This window comes from Crinia signifera, chromosome 3 (genome assembly GCF_055691185.1).
Source record: "Crinia signifera chromosome 3, ASM5569118v1, whole genome shotgun sequence".
Lineage (NCBI taxonomy): Eukaryota > Metazoa > Chordata > Amphibia > Anura > Myobatrachidae > Crinia > Crinia signifera.
In genome coordinates this window covers 174,096,618-174,120,474 of record NC_139219.1, presented here as the reverse complement: position 1 = coordinate 174,120,474, position 23,857 = coordinate 174,096,618, and the positions used below count along the sequence as shown (strand labels likewise).

Here is a 23,857-nt window from a genome sequence, read left to right as displayed (position 1 = left end):
TTTGCACATCTACCTATTTATTATTTTGCATCATTTTTCTTTCACAATACTTTCTTTTGTAAACCACACTGATTGTGGTTTACACAGCCTGCATTTCTTCACTCTGCCAAACAATCACTTTCATTTTTTTAAATCCCTACATAATCAGCCTTCCTAAAATGTAACACATACTGTACTGTAGGTTTTTGGGATGAGTTATCTCTGTCTTTATTCTGAACTATACTGCTTGATAAACACTGGATCCCAAGTTTTCATACAATTTTTTGTCTGATATTCTGTCTACATTTGTAAGTACCAGGTTTAATATTGCGTCTTTGCAAGTGGACTCCCTTGCCAATTTCTGGAGGAATGCTCCCTACAAGTAATTTAAAAATCTCTACCTCTAGTGGAACAAGTATCAGACATCTCCAAGTTAAAATCTCCCTTCATTATGTTTCCTTTTAATGCCATTTTGGTGCTGTCCTCTAATATGTTCTTGTCCAGTTCCTCTTCATGCCTTACTAGTCTGTAAATTACCCAAGTACAAAGAATTGCTTTGTACATATTTCTAGGTCACCAAAACTGCAGTACATTACAATACTAGATAATGTGCTGCGCTTCCCTGACCTTCCAAGTAGTACTTCTAGAATCTGTATCCTCCTAGGCAGTGGCAATGTTTGGAGAAATATTTCAGCATATTCCACGTTTGGAATCTGCATAGACCATGGACCGGTACAGTGTATGCTCCCCTGAGTCACTGATTGGGCTGCGGTGGCATTGCTGCGCCACTGGCCTCAATACTCCATAGGACATGAAACACCTGGTATGATGAAGCTGCACCAAACCTTATTAAATGTGCATCTTATTTGCACTGTGAACACAGCAAAACACCACTCAATCTGTTCCAGAGAAACTGGGTTGTAACTTTAGCCACACAGGAATTACAGCAGTCTTAAATATGTAAAAATCTGCAGATGAAGTGTTACAGAACCTGTTATGAAAAAATCTGAAGCCATTGCATCATTGCACTTAGAATACATGTTCAGACCCATTCGCACATACTGTATATGTACATGTGTTACATACTGTATAATCAGTGCTCGAAGTGGGGCGGTATACAATGGTATGGCATAGCGCCTCTACGAGCACCGAGACAGGGCTGACACAAACCAGATAGCAGGACCGGTGTATAGATAGCAGGATGGTGCCAGGCTGGTGTTGCGCTGCCTCTCCTCTGCTGCAGCAGCCCCAATGATACGCTGACCAGCTGTCATTATGGGCCTTATTCTGATCGGTGCAGACTTTTCCGCATTCTTTCGGATGGCGTTTTTTAGCCGTCTGCGCATGCGTGGAGAACGCGACGCGCATGTGCCACGCATGGTCTCCGTACTTGTTCTCACTAATCCCGTACAGAACTGTGCACCGCATACATTCGGGCAATAGGGGTGTGTTATGGGCGTCATGCGGAAAGACACAGGGGCGTAGTTTCAAAGTGGGCTAAACTGGGCGGAAACATGGGCGGACACGGGGGAGTACACATATATTGGTAGGCGTGCATTCGGACAGCACGCCGAATGCACGCGAACAAAAAGGGAAGAAATGTGCGGTGTCCAAAAGGTTACTTTTGCTTTGCGGACACCACTCGGTCATGCGCTAGGCAATCGGAACGCCTAATCAGGACGGACGCACCTCAACCAATGTCACCTGAACCCAATACAATCACATACTTTACCCATGACTTGTTAATTACACGCTTCTCACTGCTACAATTGGAAGCATTGCAGCTTAAAGGGAACATTACATGCTGCACTTGTCACACACTTTAACACTGCAAATAATGCACACAACTTAATAATATTAATACTAATACACATGCCACTTCTGCATGTCTAAATTAATACAGACATTTGTGGGGCCAAAATAACATTTATTAAACAAACTTTGCCAATAATTGAAAATACATAACAAAACAAATGGTACCATACCAGGACAAAAATTACATAATAAATAATAAATAGCCACAGCAGAATCATTGGGAACACATCAGGTGGCTTCACAACAAAAGTACAGCACCAACACTTCAAGTACAGCACACTGAAACAGGGCAACAGAGGAACCAAACATGACATTTGAACCGCGGGCAAAAGTGGTGACCCTGGGCACGGATTTGGACACAGGATGCTGACACACACAGCTCAATGGAAGATTTGGGAAGACATAACGGAGGAGATTAATGGGGACACAAGTTCATTTGCGAGCACGTTTGCCCCTGGCAGGCTCCTTGCCATGTGCAGCAGCTCTTCTGCCTCGTCCACGGCCAGAGTCAGATGGTGGCTCATGTGGAGCACGTGCTGGTGAGGGGGTGGATCTTCTTCCCCCTCTGGCAGCAGGGAGTGATGAGGTTGGTAATGCACCCGAAGCGGGTGACATTAGGGCCCTATTGCTGTTAACTAGCTCCACCATAAGTTCATTATGGCGGAGGAGGAGGTCGTTTTGCCGCAGGGCTTGATCAGCCAGCACCTGCAGGCTACCAGCAATAGCTTGGTGGCTGCCAGCCATAGCTTGCTGGCTGGCACTCATAGCCTGCAGGCTCTCAGCAATACTCTGCTGGCTGCTGGTCAAACCCTGCAGCACCTCCTCGGCCCTACGCACCCGCTCGAATGCCGACTCTCCCTGCTGCACAATACTATCCAGCACATGGCCCCACATGGACAATTCAGCCGCAGACAATCTTGGCAGCTGCTGCACGGGCCTGCTACTGGGGCCAGGTGGCACAGACTCCACAACCTCCTCAAGAGAATCTTGACCAAGCGGTGGCGATGCTGTTGAACAAGAAAATTCAAATTACCACACATTCCATGCAACATTTAAAACATCTACTTATGGCCTGGCAAATAATTACCTTCAAGAGTAGAAGCCATCACTTCCGCTGGGGACTCGCTGTCTATAGTGCTCACCCCCCGGACCTCCTCCACTGCTATACAGCACTGGGCCATCTCTTCCAGGGGGGTGAGCTCCAGCTTGCCAGGCATGGGGCCAGCCCCAGAGGTCTGGCTGTGTTGCCACCGCTCGGTCAATTTCTTCTTGAGGTTGCCTTTGAAGTCGTGCCACCTGCAATCAAAGTGTACATATTAATACATGTAACTCCTCATGTTTGCTGTAGCACCCATTGCAATCTGAAACATAATACAACATGTGCCTACTGACACCAAACGTACTTATATTCTTTTTTCAAACCAATCCTTAGAAGATACAAAAACAGTCACCCTCCAATAACTATCAATTCAATGTCATGGCCTACATGTCTGTGCGTCCAAGCAACGTGAACACCCATTGGCCAACTCCATCTAATATTGAATGTAAACATTACTGGACTTGTCCTACTCAAATTTTACACACATGTACTTGCCTCTTCTTAACGTGCTCCGTCTGACGAACTTGTGGAGCCACTGCATTAATCTCCGCCGTTATCTCCTCCCAGATCTTCCATCTCCTTGTGTGTGTCAACTTCACAGCAGGACACTCAATTAAATCACGTGCCCGGGTCACCAGGATGTCAAGCTCCCGCGGTTCAAATGCCATGTTTCGTGTTGTTGGTTCCCGTGTTGCCCCACTGCGGCCACGGGCACGGGCACTGCCACTGCCACGGCCACGGGCACCGGTTGCTGTACCTGAAGTGCTGGGCTGGCTACTCTGTTCGGAAGCCACCTGCTGGGTTCCCAATGATTCTGCTGAGGATGGCCCAGCTGCTGATTGGCCTGATGTTGATGGGCCAGCTCGGTCCTCTGGGTTGAGGGGTACATATGTGGTGTTGGCCTCCATGCGTGCCAAGAGATTCTGCACCACCTGGTCTTCCTCTGAGCCTGAGCCTGGCATGTTAGCAACAACTGTTTGCCTTTCTAGGTCAACTTTAAATACTATTTCTGTAATTGGCGTTAATCAGCTGCAACCTGCGTTCCGTACGGCCGCGTCCCGTACGCCAGCGTCAACCGTGCGGCGCATACGTCCCGCCCCTTGGTGTAGAGAAATATTTCCAAAAACCTGGCAAACTCAGTAAGTCAGATTTATTTGCAAAATGCAGATTCCAACACCAATGACCAAATACAACTGAGGTCATACATGCAATGTATATTTGAATGTACTTCTGTACTGTGCACTTGTTTGCTATGTAGTACAACTGACACTACCCATTCCATATGTCAATCCAGTCCACCACTTAGCCACAAGTAATCAGTGCTAGCATCCACATCACATGTGAAAGCACTCCAAATTCAGGCTGGATGCTAGCTACTTTTCATTCCACCTCTGTAGTAGGGGCCAGTAGAAGGTAAGTGTACACATGGCATCATGGGCTAATTTTTGGAAAAGGTCTGCCACTATTTGCTATGTTTCTGTTGCATAGCTTTCATTATAAAATAGCTGTTTACTACCTTGTTGAGTTAGGTGTTAGTGTCTAGTGATGCAGACTATTTCACCTGGTGCTTATACCCATGTTTGGTGAATGTTATAGATTATATATAATGTGTTTACATCTTAGTTTAGACTGTGTGTTTAGGATGGGGGTGCGATGCAATGGGTTAGCCGTCTGTTCGGGCGCATACACGCTGTTAGTGTACAAATGAACAATAAAGTTAATACCAAATATCACTCTGACCAACCAATGACAGCACATGATTGTATGATTTGTGCCATTGCTAAAATGGCTGCCTACCAGCGAGCACAGCCCTTCTCCACTGCGGAGCTGATGTCGCTGGTGGCAGTGATGGAGAGGAGACTGGGGCAGGCAGGCCCCTTTATCACCAATCGGGATAAGCGCCGGGCATATGTTGCGGCCCGGCGCCGCATATTCGCCCGCACTCATGTGCGGAGGACCATCGCCCAACTGGAGAGGCGATGGTCCGACCTGCGGAGGCGGGAGCCGGAGCGTCTGCAGGTTTTGAGGCGGCGTCTGCAACGCTGTAAGTATTTAGTGCAAATACATATAATTGACAGAGGCCAGGATTTGGTCTGCTTCACAATTTTTAAAATGGAGATGAACAAACAGGCAGCCAATCAGCTCCTACCTGGCCTTTTACAACTACAGTCTGTGACATGACAGGAAGGATGTGATTGGCTGCGTGTTTATCACTCTACATTGTATCACTTTTGAAGGCTAGTGCATCTAGCCCATTGAGTGTTTGCATTTTAACATTATTTAATATTAATATTACATGAGGTCAATTGGGAGTTTATGACATAGAAAAGCCATATACTATATGTGTGATATATAACACATATATATTGTGGTTATGAGATGTACTTGTTAGAGTTATTTCAATGTGAAATGACACTCACCCATTTTGTATGTTTAACCCACAGCACGGGAGAGAGCAAGACAGGCCCGTCAGGAGGCCCAGGAGGTGGCCAGTGCGGAGGCCACAGAGGAGGTGGCCAATGAGGAGGCCACAGAGGAGGTGGCCAATGAGGAGATGGCCATTGAGGAGCCCAGACAAGCGGGGGCCATTGACGAGGAGTCACAGGACCAGAGCTATGTGACAGAGGAGGATACAGAGGAGGCACAGGAGGTCGGGCAGGAGGTGGAAGTGGAGGAGGAGGAGGTGCCCCTACCCCTGGAGGATGTTCCACCACCTCCCAATGTGGAGGAGGACGACCTGGTCGAGCTGCCTGCCAGGGGTAAGTAGACATAATGCTTCATTAGTGAGTTAGGTACAGGTTGTTATGTCGCACAGCTGATTCAATTTTCCTATAATATAGTAAAGAGTAGTCCCAAAAAATGGAAAACAACAGACACACTTTGGTCTTATAGGCCCATGCTGCTAACGTGCAATCTGGATGCTCATGTAGGTGATGAGTGTTAATTTATGGATGCTCTTTGTATAGAAGCAACAAAAACACTTCAATGGAATATGGGCAGGCCTGATTTATACTGGAGTCCCATGTGGGCAGTTTGCATGGGCCCCCCTCTAGCCAGTGTGCCCGTGTTGTTGTCATGTATTTTTGTAAGGTATTATGTATGATGGATTGAGCTTAGAAATTGTTAGTTGGATGGAAGCGGATTAGTTCTGCCCTTTCACCTATGTGTCAAATGTGACAAGGAATCATGAAGTAATGGGCAGAGGAAGTAGCCGAGCATTTTCCTGTGGTATCTATTCTATCTATTCTATCTATCTATCTAGCTATCATGCAGTTTAGCTATTAAGCAGTAACATGCAGGTATATATGTATGGGTCAATGTGGCATGTTGTAGTGGGTGTATGTTTTGAGTTGAGTGAGGAGTCTTTGGCCAGGACAAGTGTGAGTGATCCTCAAGTGTGGTTGTGTTTTTGATATATAGATTGTGAAATGTATATGTCACACAAGTGTGTGGGTGTGGTGGCAGCATCATGATCATATATTTGATGACATAACATACAAGAGTGGATAAGGTTTTTTTGGTATGTATGATTTCGCATGGTGTAGGTCATGGGTCTTCAACCTTTGGCCCTCCAGATGTTGTGAAACTACATGTTCCAACATGCATTGCCACATTTGTTCCTATAAGAGCATGCCAAAAAACCTCAGGGCATGCTGGGACATGTAGTTCCACAACATCTGGAGGGCCACAGGTTGAAGACCTGTGGTGTAGGTACTTAGGATTGACTGTACAAGGTGTACGTGAGTAGCATAATTAATGTTGTACCCCCTTTCTCATGCACACAGATTACCAGGAGCCACCCCAGGGAGTGAGAGGGGCTCTCATGAGGTTGAGAGAGGACCTGAGGCGGATGACGGCCCATGTGGAGGACCTCTGTGTCCTGCTGCTGGACCAGTGATAGGGGTCCTTTTGTTTTTTTTGGGAATTTAATAATTTGAATTTTTGAATAAAAGTTTGCACTTGTTTAAGAAGTTGTCTGTGTGTTATTTTAGTCTTTAACATTAAAAGTATAAAAAGCTTTTAACACACAAACATGTGGATGTTTAGATATGTACACAGCAAAAGGGTAGATAACATTTTTTATCCCCATAGGGAATGTTAGGGTTAATGTATAGTGCTTGTAAGTGTTTAAGGATCAATTAGCTAAATAACAGATGACCAGGAGCAACAATCTGTTCTCAAAGTGGTTTGCTAATTGCATAAGTGTGTCATGTGATCTATGTGGGAACTCTGATAACAGTAGTCTTGTTGTATGCGGAAGTACACCGCATCTGTGCGTAGTGGCCGGTTCGCGTCCGTTCTGACGCGGGAAGGCCGTGCATACGCGGTCAGACCGTGCAGAATCGGAGTGTTTCCCCCGCACACGCATGGTTTATATGTCGTCCGTACACACGCCCTGTTCTTACAGAGTGAGTCCGTCCGAATGCGGAGGACACGTGGGCGTTTCTACGGACGATGGCCGCACGCTGCCGCACAGCGATGCGTGCGGGCCGCACCGAAAGAATTCGGGAATATCCGCACCGATCAGAATAAGGGCCTATGAGCCTTATTCGAGTTCACTCTTTCTGACAAAATCCTTCTTTGATGGACAAAACCATGTGCACTGCAGGGGGGGGGGGAGGGGCAGATGTAACATGTGCAGATAGAAATAGATTTGGTGATTTCTTTGTGTTTCTGTGCAGGTTAAATACTGGCTGCTTTATTTTTATACTGCATTATAGATCTCACTTTGAAGTAAAACTCCACCCACATCTAATTCTCTCTGCACAAGTAACATCTGACCCACCTGCAGTGCACATGGTTTTGTCCATCTAAGAAGGATTTTGTCAGAAAGAGTGAACTCGAATAATTCCATATGTTATTGTTGCAGCCCCAACAAGTTGGAGCAGCAACACAGCCAGGCCAGCAGTCTCTTCTTCCTCCTCCTTCTTCCTGTAAGATGCTTCTGCTGTCCCCACTCTCCTGGCCCCTGTTCTCCTGGCCAGGAGCTACTCTCGCCGTGGCTGTACCTCTGGTGGCCCCTACTCATGGGCGGGAAACTACCATCCTATGGCTGCACCACTGGCCCCTGCTCCCTGGCCAGCAACTGTCCTCCCATGGCTGTACCTCCGGCCCTCGCTCCTCTGCTGGGAGCTACCCCCTCTGCCATTGTGTCACCAGCCTCCGCTCCCTTTACAGCTGGAGTTCCCCCACACCCCATATCTGCTCTCATGCCAGAAAACTGTGTTATGAATGCAAGCTTGTCCCTCTTCCTACCTGGCAGTTCTATCCTGTCCTTGGAGGCAAACTGGTAAGGGTCTATGTCAGTGTCCATGTGTTCATGTCATCATTCATGTCAGCATCTGTCATTGTGTAATCTACATCAGTGTGTCAGCGTCTCTTTGTCAGCATCTGTGTGTAAGTGTGTTGGCATCTAACAGTATGTCGTCAGCATCATTCTCAGCGTCTGTATATGTGCTAGTGTGTCTTCATCTGTCGGTGTCAGCATCTGTCTCTGTGTCAGTGTTAGCATCTGTGCCAGTGTCAGCATTTGTGTGTCAACATATGTCAGTGTGTCAGCATATGTCAACATTCATCTGTCTTTGTGTCAGGATCTGAATATCCCTGTGTCAGCATCTTTTTGTCTGTCAGCATGTCAGCATCTGTGTGACAGTGTTCCTTTTTTTCGCATAAGTGTGTCATCATCTATCTGCGTGTCATCACCTGTGACAACATCTGTCTGTGTCAGCATGTCAACATGTTAGCATCTTGTGTGTAATCATGTCACTGTGTCATTGTATGTGTCAGCATCTGTCTCCATGTCTGTGTGGCAACATCCATGCGTCAGCATTTGTGATAGCTTCCATATGTCTGTGTGTTGGTGTGTCAACGCCAGCATCTATCACCAACCCAGTCTGCCTCACCACCCATCATCTTAAGGACATGCTCCTTTTTGAGTTACAACACCCTATCTGGTTAGGCTATTGTGTGTCCATACCCCCACGTTAAAATTCCCACTTCGAGCACTGTGTATAATCTTAATCACTGCAGTCTCACAAAGCAGTTAAGTTGTATCACAATGTGGCTAATATGCATATTTGAGCAATAAAAACTTGATGCTCGACTTAAGTTCAGTCGCAGTGGACCTGGAATTTGTACTGGTAAATGTTAGATAGTGATGCAGAGGTTTAGGGAGGGGCCTGGAAACTGGCTGGCCCAATATATGGCTTCCTCATGTACTAGAATCGAACAAACAGATACCCGGTAGTTGGCAAAGACCCGACATGGAGGCGCAGAGTCTAAACTCACCGGTGGTCTTCCACAGGGACACCTTCAAGGAAGTTTGGACATTGGGGCATCCGGTGAGCAGGTCGTGGCCCACTGAACAGGTCCCCGGGCATGGCGTTGATACTTTGGACAGAGCACTGGAGAATACAGGGATAACTGGACCACAGACTGAAAAGGAGCAATGGAACAGGGAGATTCTGAAGATAACTGGACTGGAGACTGGAGCAGTGTTGCAGAACTGGAGGAATACAAAAGTCAGAAGCAAAGTAGCCTCTGACTGAAGAGCGCTTTGATGTGTTTTGCTTACTTATAGCAGCTGCTTAGATGGGGTGGGTCAATCCCCAAGAAAGTCGAGACGGAAAGAAAAAAAGTGTAATAAGCAGCGCTGGGATTAATGATGGGTGAATCAAATGGTTAAAAGTGAACACATTTAATGAAATACAAATAAATAAAATAATGGCAATGGTTATAATTTTAAAAACAGTTTGAAATAATTAATCCAGATCTCACGTGGTTGTGAGTCCGCAGTCAAAGTCTGTATGACCTGTGCTGACCCCACAGTCAGTGATGACAATGAAAACTCGGTCCAAGTGATTGGCGACCCATAAAGGGTAAGTGTGGTGGTTGAGGGAGTGGCTGATGTGGGAGCCCAACTTCTACCTCACCGCCAATTTGTATCCAATTTTGCTTGGGTTGTGGAAGTCCAGAACAGGAGAGTCTTGTGTTTGGACAGATGTTAAGATGAAGTCCAATAAACCACGGATCTGGAGAATAAATGAGCACCACCTGCAGAACTGGAGGATTAACCGGATAACTGGACATTGAGCATTATATAAATAAATAAAATTAAATTATCAGTAAAAATGATGATGAGATAATTAGCCCCCTCCAACAGGTACTGACATTCCTTACTAGCAACTTTTATTGCTAACAACTCTTGTTCCTGATGGAACAATTCCTTTCAGCTTGGAGGAATATTTTAGAAAAATACCCACAGGGATGGATATTCCCATCTTCAAACCTTTGGCATAGTACTGAACTAACTCCCTCTAACGAGGCATCTACTTCCAAAATATAAGGTCGATTCTCAACTGGTTGACGGAGGACGGTATTTTCGAATACACATTTTTGTAATTTGCAGTAGAGTCAGTTTGCACATAATCTAAGAAGAACCTCGGCAACATGGAGTCGATGGTAACCCAAATCTTGAGAAAAAAATCAAATATCATCTACATAAACTAGCACTGACTTGTAAAGTAAATCTCTGAATATTTAAATAACAAAATGTTGGAAGATGGCAGGTACATTACTAAGGCCAAAGGGCATGACCAGATATTCATAATGGCCGTCATGAGTGTTTAATGCCATCTTCCACTTATACCCTTTACATATGCCGATGAGGTTGTAAGCCCTGAGTAGGTACAGTTTTGTGAAAACTGTAACACCTTTTATCCTATCAAATAATTCAGTAATAATGGGTAAAGGATATTTATTCTTTATCATGATTTTATTGAGACCTCTATAATCAATACATGGTCTCAATACACTGTATTTTGTTTTGACCAAAAAAATGCAGCACCAGCAGGGGATGAGGAAGGTCTTATGGACCCTCTTTCCAAATTGTCTTTTATGCATTCTGCCATGGCATTGGTCTCAGACACAGAGAGGGGATATATATATCCTCTTGGAGGGGTATTACCCAGGATTAAATCTATAGGGCAGTCCCACTCTCTGTGGCGTGGTAAATTGTCAACCACTTTTTTGCTGAAAGCATCAGAGAAAGAATGGTAGGATGGAATTCCTGAAGTTTCCGAAACTTTGGTGTGACAGAGAGGCACTACTTTGGAAAGACAGACTTGAAAACACCTTGGACCGCAAGAGGGGGGTTGCATGGAAGCCCAGTCAATTTGTCATTGATGTTTCTGAAACCAAGGGAAACCTAAAATTATGGGTTGAGAGGCTTTGGGAATATCAGGTTTACAAAGGGAAAATACTCTCTTTTTGTTGGGGCACTCTTAATATGTAGTAAGATATTAGTTTAAAAGTAGTGATTATAGGAGTCATGTAGTCTGCTGGACTATACACACATAAGGACTGGCATGGATGAAACAAAAATGATCGTTTGTTTCGTATAGTGCAGCTACAATAGATTAGGTAAAAATATTTTTTACCTAATCTTCTTAAAGTTAAGTCTTAAAAATATGACAGATACAGGACCTATTTCTACTACTGATGTACCTGCACCATACGAAACAAACAATACAGTACTTTTTAGTTTCACCCCTACTTCTAAACTTATATTTTACTACATATAAAGAGTGCCCCAACAAAAAGAGTATTTTTCCTTTGTTAACCTGATATACATTTACTCTCAACGGTGCACCTCCAAATTAATTACCCAATAAGTTAAGTATTATCTTTCTACTTTGACTAATTATGGATCATTACATTTATCTTACAAACCAAATCTTTACTCCTTATGCCTGTGCACCTGTCTCTCCCCTTCCCCTTTTCCCTTTTTAAACAGGCTTTGGCAATAACAAGGAATTCGATCTACTCTTGGTGCACCTATATGAAGTTTTAATATGGCAAGGTGTTAAGGGTAACCTGCCTGTTTTTAATTAAACTGCCATCCACGAAAGACAGAAGAAGAGGTTGAATTACAGACTGAGTGACCAAATGATTATGGAGAACAACATTTTTGGTAAGAAAATTCCCAGCAGCCCCAGAATCTAACAAGGCCACTACATCCAAAAAACATAGAAGGTAAAAGTTACTGAATGGGCGTAGTGGACAAATTTCATGTAGAATAGGTCACTAGTCCTAATCTGGATTCTCATGTACCAATTAGGACCATAAGTTTCCTGGTTGATGGGTACATGCTGCCACCAAGTGACCCGCCTCTCTGCAGTACATGCAGAGATTGTCTCTATGGCAGCATTGGCATTCTTCAGGAGTCAGACATGCTTGAGTAATTTGCATAGGTTCTTCTGCTGGCACCGGAGAGGGTGATCTAGGAGGAGTAACAGGGTAAACTCTAGGACGATCACTTCTGGATCTTTCTGCCTGATATTCCCTATAACAGAGGTCAACTTCATTGCATAAAGATATTAAGTCTTCCAATTTAGATGGAAGATCCTGAGTAGCCAGGTCATATTTTAACCCAGGGTTACTCAAACTATTTTGCTCTGGGACCCCATCAGACAATACAAATAATGACAGGACCCAAGTGACTGCAGAAGGTCATCACATCACATGTGTAGGCAGCAGACAGCACATGCATGGCAGCATTGTGGAGGCACAAAATGATGTGAGGAGTCTAAAATAACAGACAATTTAACAGATCTTTTAGACTCCTTGGGTGAAATGTAATAGGGTGAGAGAATCAGAGAGTGAGAGATTTGGTAAGAAATTGTCAGATTTTTTAAGCGGCAATCACTTACACTGCAAAATCAGTTTGATTTTGCAGTGTAAATGGTTGCCGATTTAAAAAGCTGGAGATTTCTTATCAAATCTCTCACTCTCTGATTCTCTCACCCTATTACATTTCACCCCTTGAATCACTGACTGAGATTAGAAAAGTCATAAGCTTGATGCTCGTGACCCCATGCTGATAAGGCCGGGACCCACTTTGGGGTCAGCACCCACAGTTTGAGAACCACTGTTTTAAAATATCAGATAGGCCATTCCAGAAGGCAGATGTGAGAGCCTGCTCTTTCCATTGCAGCTCAGAAGACATGGTTTGAAACTGAATGATATACTGGGACACTGGATGATCGCCCTGTCGTAGCCGCACAATCTCAATAGACATGGATGATGCTCTTCCAGGTTCATCAAATATCTTTTTAAAAGAGCATAAGTACTGAGTAGTGGGATGACACTCAGAGGGGCGACACCCACTCCAAGGGTGGACCATAGAGCAAAGAGATGATGTACAGATGGAGCACCTCTCAGCCAGTGCTGGGGCTTGCCAGATTGCCCCCGCCGGTAAGATGGCGCTCCATCTGACTGGGACGCGTGAGCATCCCACAAGCACCCCATTTACCGGGCGTCGGGATGCAAACCCTGCCTGTCTCTGCTTCAGGGAGACAGGCAGGGTTTGGGGGTAGTGGGGAGGTGGGGGCGAGCGTCGGGACCGGCGGCGAAGTGGCAGGGACCAGCAGGGAACTCCGTTGGGAGGGTTCTCCTGTGCGCACATCCCCTTCCGACGGCTGGGACTGGTGGTTAGTGATCCAACTGCCAGACTCCCGCTGAATGAGGCCACCTACATCTGTAGGCGACCCTGGACTTGTCAGTTGGGAAAAGAGTAGGCTGGAGGGTGAAGTGGCATTTGCATTGGTTGAGGAAATCTCTTCATAACTTAGGTAAGCCATCAAACTTATTAGGAGGCTGCAAATGATCGGCAGAGGTAGCAGCCATAGATGAAGGGCTTGGCTGAGGCAGATCTGGATCAACACGGGAAGGTACTGAAATTTTAGAGAGAGTTATCTTGATGGAGAGAGATATCCTTAAGACATTGTGCCAGTTGTCTCAAGACTTTCTAGATGATTGCAATCCTTTGGAGAAGATCTGTACTAAACTCGTGTCCCGTGGCCACTACATCTGGCTTGTGCAAACTGTCACAAGAGGTGAGCTTTGTGGAACCAGACCTGGACTTGGGCCTGATGCAGAGACTGGAGGTGGTGGCTGGAAACTGGCTGGCCTAATATACTACTTACTCATGTCGTAGAATTGAACAAACAGATACCCGGTAGTTAGCAAAGACCCGACATGGAGGCACGGAGTCTAAACTCACCGGTGGTCTTCACCAGGGACCCCAAAAGGAAATTTGGACGTTGTGGTTTTTGGCAAGCAGGTCGCGGCCCTCTGCATGGGTCACCGGACACTGTGTTAATACTATGGAGAAAACACTGGAGAATACTGGGATGATAACTGGACCGGAGACTGGAACAATGTGACGGAACTGGAGGATAAACCAGATAACTGGACAAGAGACTGAAAAAGGAGCATTGGGACTGGGAGATTCTGCAGATAACTGGACCAGAGACTGGAGCAGTGTGACTAAACTGGAGGATTAACCAGATAACTGGACCAGAGACTGGAAAGGAGCACTGGAACCAGGAGATTGACCAAATAACTGGACTGGAGACTGGAGTAGTGTGAGGGAACCAGAAGATTAATTAGACTACTGGACCGGAAACTGGAGAGTAGAAATGGCACTGGAGGACCCACAGCAAAGCGGACAGAATGCCTGAAGTTCACGGTGAGGAGCTAGGAACCAAGGTCACAGCAAGACTTTGAATGAAGTTGCACTACCACCAGAACCTTCTGGGATCCTTCCCTAAATACACCACCTTGCCTGTGTATTGGCTCCGCCAGGGGAAATGCAAGTTTACAATTGATAGACCCTAATTGGCTAGAAGTAGGCATGTGACTCTGGCAAAATGGCGGTGCCCATATGCCGGGACCAGCCATGGCACCTGATGGGAGGGGAGATCACCCGGACTGGGATAGCCAGCAGGAGAAAGCAGCAACCATCCACCAACCTGCCAGACGTGAGCATCAGAAGAAGACCCTGGCAATTCTTATAAGCACAATTGAATGTCCCGGGCATTAACAGGTGCAAAGTCCTGCATGTCTTCGGATGTCTCTCCAACCAACGCATTTAAAATCCCTTGCTGGATTCTTTATCAAGGTGCAAAAGTGAATTCTCTTTTGCACCTTGATAAAGAATTCAGCAGGGGATTTGAAACGTGTTGGTCGTTGTATCAATTCATAAAATTATGATTCACTGCATTTGGCAATATGTGGCAGGAACCTACTTATGGATTCTCCTGGAAGCCATGAGTGAGTATGTCAGCTTAACAGTGATGGCATCAGAACATGGGTTTATAACATCTGTTTGGCTAATATACTGTAAGGGGCATTAAACTCTTGCTATGATCATCCTAGAGCTGTCATTGGAGGCTTACACATAGTGAGTTTTGGCCTCATAAAGTCTTTACATTGTCATATCCTAGGTGTCCCGGTCTCCTTTCTCCTAGTTCTATAGACTTAGCTGTCATTGCACAATACTCTCCAGTTGCAATAACATTCCAACTTTTATTGTATAGAATATACTGTCCTTCTGCCAATTGTTTCTCTAATCTGCACAAATAGAACATCTATCATTGTCTTTGACAACTGTGTTTCCTTTAATTCTCATGCACACAACTTTGATAGCATTTAAGACCTTATATCTGTTTCCCTGATTTTCCCTTATGGCTCCAGGGTCCATGTACCATCAATCTTTGTGGTAAATGTTGGCTACATTTATATTTGAATAATTTTTCTCCCATGTTTGCATGATTGAAAATCACTTGGGTCATGTGATTAACATTCTGAGGCATTATGTGCCATTTATGACATTTGACACTTGAATTATGTTTTCACTTTATATTCACTCCAATTGACAATAGAAGAGAGTTCTCAGCATTAGGGTGTAGGGCAGAACATGCTGACAGTCGAAATCCCAGGCTGTTTACCTCCTAATTCAACAGTTGGAATTCAATGTTCCAACTGTTGAGTGTCGGAAAGGTGAAAGGCGAAATTGGCCGCAGATTGTTGAAAAACAGCCTTGAATTCAACAATACATGGCCATTTCTGACAAAAAAATGTGACTTTAAAAAAAAAGGTCAGATCTGACACCCTTCAATGCTGCAGCATTGAATAGGTAAGTGCCAATATTTTCCATGTCCTGAAATATCAGCACATATCGAATAACCCCCCTTTAGTCTCAATAGGAATGTGTTCTTAAACTGCAGTAGCTTCATAGCTACCATATTTGCCGGCGTATAAGACGACTTTTTTCCCCTGAAAAACATGCCTCCAAGTGGGAGGGTTGTCTTATAAGCCGGGTACACTGAAATCAGGCCAGGATGCGCAGGGTTAATGGAGGGGAGCCGGGCATGGGGATCAGCTGTATGATCCCCGCACCCACAGTACAGGTGCAGCGGGGATGGAAGCAGTGGCCAACGGAACGGTGCTTTGAATCTGGCACCTCTCCGGCCGCCAATCCAAAGCGCCGCTCACAGCGGTTTGAATCTCCCACCATTTGGGAGCCAATCAGGGCTCCCAAGTCAGGAGCCAATGGCAGATGCCGCACTGTACTCGACCCCGCCCCCGGTGTCTGACGCCGCCGGGAGGGCGAGGAAGGAAGTCCCCCGGCTGAGGAGCAAGAGGACGCCGGAAGATGCCGGAGGACGGCGCAGGAGACTGCGGCGGGGAGAAGAGCTCCTGCAGCCGCTGAAGAGGCCAGAAGATGCCAGGATCAAGAAAGAAGATCTCCGGCGCCTTCTGCAGGAAGAGGTGAAGTGGCGCCGCCGCTGGCAAGGACAGTCCAGCGGCAGAAGAAAGATGATGTCCGGATCCGGAGAGGACAGCAGGGGTGGAAAGCAGAAGAGCTGATGAAGATCCCCCTGCGGCCTCTCCCAACAGCAGGTACCCAGGCCACCTACCCCTCCCTAGACCACCGGGTGATCGGGTACTAGGCCTGTGGGTACAGATCAGGCCCCTCCGGCCTGTGGGCATGATAGTTGGGCCCTCTCGGCCCATGGGCATTTAATTGTTGGGCCCTCCTGGCCCTTTTTGTATTTAGTTGGGCCCCCCCTGGGCCCTCCTATTGTTGGGGGGTCATCTTATATGCTGGCAAATATGGTATATAGCACATGATTCCATAGCTACTTTTATCTGGTGTTAAGTTTTGCAGCATCACCATTGCAACCTCTTTGTCTTCTAGTTGGATGCCTACTAAAGTTAATTGCTGAGATTAGACATCATTCTATTTATATATTCATTCATATTCTTGCACACAGCTAGCTAAGTGCTGTACAGAGTGTGCTCACATTGATATGTTTCATTAATCCATTGTCTTCATAAATGTAAGGCTATACACATTTCATGTGCTGTCAGCTTTCTGTGAATTACTTACAGAATAGCAAGCAGTTGGCATACAAAATAATATTAAAATTAATATGAAATACTTTGGTCAGGCTATATGTTGTATAAAATTAAAAGTTTAAATTATTATTATTATTATTATTATTATTATTATTATTATTATTATTAATAATAAGAAGAAGAAGAAGAAGAAGAAGAAGAAGAAGAAGAATAGAATAATGCTAAGTTAATTTCTTTTTCCTCGGTTTATAAAAAATATTTAAAAATAAACATTAATTCTGTCTATATTCTTAGTGAGAATAGTAACAGACAACAGATATGACTTAAACAGTAAAAGCGTATATTTCCTATGCAAGGAGGTCTCATTTATAATATTTTTTCCATCATCATTTCCTTTCTCATCCATCAAGAACAGTTTTTTTTATAATCTTATGAAGTAAAACAGAGAACATTAGCTAAAGGAATTGCATTATATAAAAAAGATACTATCAGATCAAAGGAGCATATTTTTAATTTAGTTTGTGTTGACACAGATTTCTATCAGCTATCACTTTTCTCTTATCATACTGATGAAATAGAATTTGTGCAGTGAATAAAAAGCAAAATCAGAGCATGGCTATATGTCATAGTCAGAAATGCTCTATCTGTCATCAGTGGAAACTTTATTTACTTTCAATGTTTTTTCCCTTGCAGCAGAAAGGCAGTTTTGTCCTGTTTTATTTTTTTTTAGTTTTTTTTTTTAGTTGTTATTTTGCTACCAATAAAATTATACACCTTCCTAAGCCTCTAATTTATTGTCAATCCAATATTAAAAATGATATGTATTAGTCCCTAGATGTTCTGAATTAGGAAATGGCCTGTAGAGGATCTTCACACACTAGGTGACTCAGTACCTCAGTCATTTTAATTGTACCATCTGTGCATAAGCAGAAATTTTCCAAAAACCATGTCTCAGGTCAGGGCTGGCCAAACTGGTTCTTGAGATCTACTAAAGGTCCATATTTTCCAAATCCCCTAGTCATATACTAACTGTCACATTTTCAAACATGCTGTATTCATTCCTACTATAGATCCACATGTTGCCTGAAAAACAAGATCTGTTGGTAGATCTTGAAGAAAGGTTTGGCCGCCGCTGTCATAGATTCTCAAACCCAATCATTAGGACATTGAACAGTTCACGTTTTCCCAGTCATGCACCGAATCATTTTAAAGGAAAACCTGATTATAGTGCTTATTATTTTCCTTACATCTTTGTAAGTAGAGGCAAGTTGCTCCTTATCGGAGCTAGGGGTATACCTGCACACTAGAGAAAGTTTTATTGCTTATATGATCCGTAGATCTATTCCCCACATTTATTTAATTGGTTGGTGGGGGTGCAGTTCCCAACAGTAGAGAGTTAAGCATTAGCAAAAAGAGAAAAGACTGTTGTTTTAGGAGCGCACTTCGACAAGAAATTGTATACGTAAAATTTAACGGTACTTGTGTACTTTCACGGCTCCCATCGCATGCCGTCGCAAGCCATGTGTAGTGGCCAGGGCTGCCAAGAGAAATTCTGGGCCCCGGTACAACAACTTCCCAGGGCCCCCATTTCACATACAATACCGCTATGATAAGCTGCAAAAAACATAGAGGGAAACATCTGTACACACAAACACACTCACATAGGGCCCAATTCAGACCTAATCACATGGCTGCAAATTCGTGCAGCGGACGATTACTGATGTACTGAGCATGCCTATGGGCTTCAATGTGTGTGTGCGCGATTCAAAGCAGCGATGAAATCCTGCTACAGTACGTTTTCTATTAGCAATCCGTTTACAAGGTGATTTAATAGGAAGCCAGCATCTAGGGCTGGTAGCCGACCATTAATTGGGAAGGAAAGTGCTAGCCGTGCCCCCACAAAAAAACATTGGGGATGTCAGAGATAGCACAGGAGTGCCCAGCCTGTAAAGGTACGTACACATTTACAAATTTTTCTGTCTGATCTATCTGGTGGGAACAAAAACCTGGAAATGTATGGAAACTAAGGACAATCAAAACATAGGTTCCCACACACTTGAAAACAGACAGTGATCAGTCAGACAAATTGTTTAATCGTTCTGATATAACAAATTTTTCAAAGTAGATATTTTTTTCTGTTTTGTTGCTTTTGGGTGGAAATTTTTGAATGTCATTTGCTCCCATACATTTCCAGGTTTTTGCTCCCACCAGATAGATCAGACTGAAAATCTGTATGTGTGTACGCATATTTAGGAAAGGGTTTTTGATGTCAGCTCCAGCCACGATCAAGCTGATTTTATCGCAGCCACCAAGTAAATCCCTGGCTACTCAGAGCTAGCCATTAGCGGTGGCCAGGGCCGGCGCCACCACTAGGCAGCTCTAGGCATTTGCCTAGGGTGCCGGCCACTAGAGAGCGGTAGTCCGGAGCTGGGAACCCTCCTGGATTGGATGAGCAGCTAAGTGGCTCCCCGCCACCCCCTGCAACCTCGTCGGCTGCCGATGCATTACACCCTCCCCCTGTCACTTTACTGCCGACAACCCACCCGCCCAATGCCGCTATGGAGAGACGCGGCACCCAGCAGGTGAGCGGCTTCCCCCCCACCCCCAGCAATCTCAGCGGCTTCTGCCGCATCACTGCCCAACCCCTGCCCAACGCTGCTGTGGATCGGCTGATGTGGCAGGCACCCGGCAGCTGAGCGGGTTCCCCCCTAACCCCAGCAAACTCAACGGCTAGCGCCGCACCGCAAACTCAGCTGCTGGCGCCGCACCCCCCCCCCCGGGCGACCGCATCCTCCACCCCCCCTCCCGCAGCGGCCGCATCAACCACCCCCACCCCCGTAACAGCGCGGCGGTGGGCGCCGGGGCGACCCCCTCGCCTGGGGCGCTCCGGTGACCAGTGAAAAATATCATTCCATAGTGAGCATCTCACAAATGGAGTTACTGTAGACATTTTTGCGCAGCTGCAAATAGATTAGTAGCAGTACACATCTACTCACACAACATGCCACATTCATTTGCAAGGTGGGATTTCACTATAGTGGAGTGGCTTGTACCTGATTACCCCCATACTGTATATATAAAGACATTCAAATATAGACATACATATATAGTGTTCACTCAAGGATTTTTCTATGGCAGAGTGCTGCCCACTGAGCACCCGCCCTCCCCCCCACAAGTCTTAGATGGGGGACACTTGGAATAGCTGACCTGCCACTTTCAGTAGAGCACCAGTCATAGCCTCAATGCAGAAAAATACAAGACAACCAGTTTGTTTATGGTCCTGTAGTTTATAGTCAGCACCATTCGGATCACATATGCCTTGACAAAAAACAATAAAATCAGGTGTCTCTCCGGGGGGTCTTGGTGCAAAATCAAATTTTACTGTACATGTCAACATCGTTTCGTGCTTAGCCCATCATCAAAACAATTTACAGTTAGTGCAAAACAAGGTGTTATTTCTACTTACAAAGAGAGAGAGAGAGAGAGAGAGAGAGAGAGAGAGAGAGAATCTATAGATATAGATCAATCAATGATAGGCAGAATCTATATAAGTTACATATTAAGCCAGGCAGGGCAGACAAATCAATGTACTTACAGGAAGAATTTGTTTGGTCTGTCTTAATTTTCTGGGTAAGTGCAGTGACCTCAAGCTCTCAGCTCCTCCGGCTCCACCGCACCTTCCCCTCCCTGGTCTCTCACGTGTAGGCTGCAGCTGCTGCCGTCTGCAGATACAGTCAGACCTGCGAGATGATGAATTCATCATCTCGCGACAGTCTCTCTCTCTCTCTGCAGTGCACGGAAGCTCCGCAGCGGTGGACCGGACGACTCTGCCACTGTCAGTGTCTGCACACCCTCACTGACAGTGACAGACACAGTAAGCATCCGCTCGCCTCTCCTCCGTTAATTTACCGCCACCCGCGCTCCTGAGTCCCGCGCACGCCACGCACTCTGTCTTAAAAAAAAGTTTGTTTGTGTGTCCTCGGACCCGGGCTCCCTGATAGGCCTGGGCCCAGGTAAAATGTACCCGCCCCCCCTCCCCTCTCGGCAGCCCTGGTAGTGGCATGCGATGGCATGCGATGGGATGCGATTTTCCCGTGTTTTTTATGCATTTTTGATGAAATCGCATGCGATCTGATGCGATGCGATGTTATTTTTCACAGAAATAATGGACATGAGTTGACATCATGTAAAATGCACCCCAAATGTCATTTTTCACACTGTACCACCCCCACTATCAACGCCAACCCGAAGCGTGGCGAGTGCAGCGAGCCCGTGAGGGGCGGCGGTACGCGTCCTATGACCTTTTCATACCCCCACTATCCACGTCGGCGTGGAGTTGAGAATAGAAAGTGTGGTGAGCGCAGCGAGCCACCGAGCCCGAAGCGTGGTATCCGTGTCCGCTCGCCACGCTTCGGGCTCAGTGGCTTGCTGCGCTCGCCACACTTTCTATTCTCAACTCCACGCCGACGTGGATAGTGGGGGTATGAAAAGGTCGTAGGACGCGTACCGCCGCCCCTCGCGAGCTCGCTGCGCTCGCCACGCTTCGGGTTGGCGTTGATAGTAGGGGTGGTACAGTGTGAAAAATGACATTTGGGGTGCATTTTACATGATGTCAAGTCATGTCCATAATTTCGGTGAAAAATGACATCGCATCGCATCAGATCGCATGCAATCTCATGCGATCGCATGCGATGCGATGCGATTTTTCCCTGTACGATGCACATCGTGGGAGCCGTGAAAGTACACAAGTACCAATTTAACTTTTAATGTATTATATACTAAAAAATCCCTTGCAGGAAATAATGGGAGGCAGCAGTGAATTTATAGGGGTTAAAATCACACATACAAACACACATATATATATATATATATATATATATATATATATATATATATATATATATACACTATATCGATCAGGCGGCACTCCCGGAATTTCAGTGAAAGCAAAAAGTGGCTTTATTGATCCTACATGTTTCGGGCGTCAGCCCGTCCTCAGGGAACAATCTTATACACACAGTGCGCAAAATATATAGTGCAGTACAACCAGAGAAAACAACTCCCCCTTCCGGCTTGTTCCCGCCCTCAAACACTTACCCGCGGCCGCCCGGCCGGTCCATCCCCGTCCGCCATGGAGCCGCCGTGCCGTACTGTGGGGAGACGATCCAGAGGACCCCGTCACTTCCGGCTTCATCCTCTGACGTCGTTCCCCATTCTGCACCGCGCTCGAAGCTTCCGGGGTTCCAAGCCTCGTTTTGGTTGCCGCTGTCACTGTCAGGGAGCGTGAACCTGCAAATGTAAACAAACAGTGAATAAAAGCATCGTATCAAAGATCAAAACAAGTGACAAGGTTAAGAGGCTTAAATTAAGCCAAATAAGAGGCCAAAGAACTGGCCATAAAAAGTGACATGATTTAAAGACATATACACATCTAAAAAAATGCAAAAATAGAAAAAACATTAAAATGTACAGAATGGCAGGACCTCTATTCTAGTGTATCAGATATAGTTTATCAGGTATAGTTTAATTCTAATATACAATACTTTAAATGTATATGTTAATTTATATATTTAAATATTAGAGGGCCAGCTATCTACTATGTGTTTCCCAAGTCATTACTGTTACTAAGTTTTAAAGAAAGCTTTGTAGGCCGTGTTGTTCATTTAAGCCCCTAGGGGCAATTGTGTCCAGCCTGAAAATCCACCTAGCCTCTGCTTGCAGTAGGAGTTTCCCCCTATTCCCTCCTCTAACTGTGGGTGGTATATGGTCCACTATTTTCGACCTAATACTGGCTATGCTATGTTTCAAAAGTGCACAGTGTCTAGCCACCGGTTGCTCGCTGCTGCCTGTGCTAAGTGCCTGTTTAATGGCATGGCGATGGTTAGCCATGCGCTCCTTAAATTGGCACTCGGTCTTGCCCACGTAGTACAGACCACATGGGCAAGATAGGACATATACAATGAATCGAGTAGAACAGGTCACAGAGTGTTTAATGGCAATTTTACTTCCATTATGCGGGTGATTAATGGTACTGCCAACAAGCATGGAGCTGCAGGTCGTGCACCCCACACATCTAAAACAGCCTTTGGGGCGTGTCATAAAATGTGTGGGAGCCTTCTTTTTGTCAAGATTGGTGACATCCACCTTAACCAAGAAATCAGCCAAATTTCTTCCTCTTTTGTAGGCTGGCATGATTCTAGAGTCTTTCAGACTTTTTAGATCTCTATCTGTGGCAACAAGGGGCCATAATTTTTTGACCTTCTGGGTAATCTCGCTGCTGCCATCTGCATACTGGGTAACCCAGGGAATCTTATTGGCAGGGGACTGTTTCTTATTGTTAGTAGTATTAAGCACTGAATGTCGGGACATATTTATTACTTTTTGTTTAGTTTTTATCAGATCACTTCTCTTGTAACCTCTCTGCTCAAATTTTTCTTGCATCTGGTCAAGATCCTTTTTAGCTTGTTCCTCATCACTAGTGATCCTCCTTACTCGCAGCATTTGCAAATAAGGAAGACCGTATCTCAGAGATTTAGGATGACAACTCTCTCTCCTCAATAATGTATTACGGTCCGTCTCCTTCACAAATATTGATGTGTGAATTTTTCTATCAACAATACATATTTTCACATCGAGGTAGTTGATTTCTGACCTGCTCATATTGAATGTAAATTTGGCCGGGCAGGAACTGGCATTGTGATCTTCTAATACTTGTTTAAGTTCCAGCTCACTGCCCAACCAAAATATGAGCAGGTCATC

The 23,857-nt window shown here is 45.3% G+C and overlaps 1 protein-coding gene across 1 annotated transcript; it reads left to right on the top strand.

Moving 5' to 3' along the window:
* Positions 1 to 790: 790 nt before the first annotated feature.
* LOC146062942 (uncharacterized) lies at positions 791 to 6,813 on the top strand. Its single transcript, XM_083174953.1, has 4 exons — positions 791 to 802; positions 4,294 to 4,306; positions 5,338 to 5,652; positions 6,679 to 6,813. The coding sequence occupies exons 1-4, from the start codon at positions 791 to 793 to the stop codon at positions 6,789 to 6,791; spliced, it is 453 nt and encodes a 150-aa protein (XP_083031079.1). The 3' UTR covers positions 6,792 to 6,813.
* The last annotated feature ends 17,044 nt before the right edge of the window (positions 6,814 to 23,857 follow it).

Bases quoted from the DNA above. Each gene is read 5' to 3' on its own strand.
- LOC146062942 (XM_083174953.1), top strand. The intron at 5,653-6,678 runs GTAAGTAGACAT...TCATGCACACAG, and splicing joins GGTCGAGCTGCCTGCCAGGG to ATTACCAGGAGCCACCCCAG.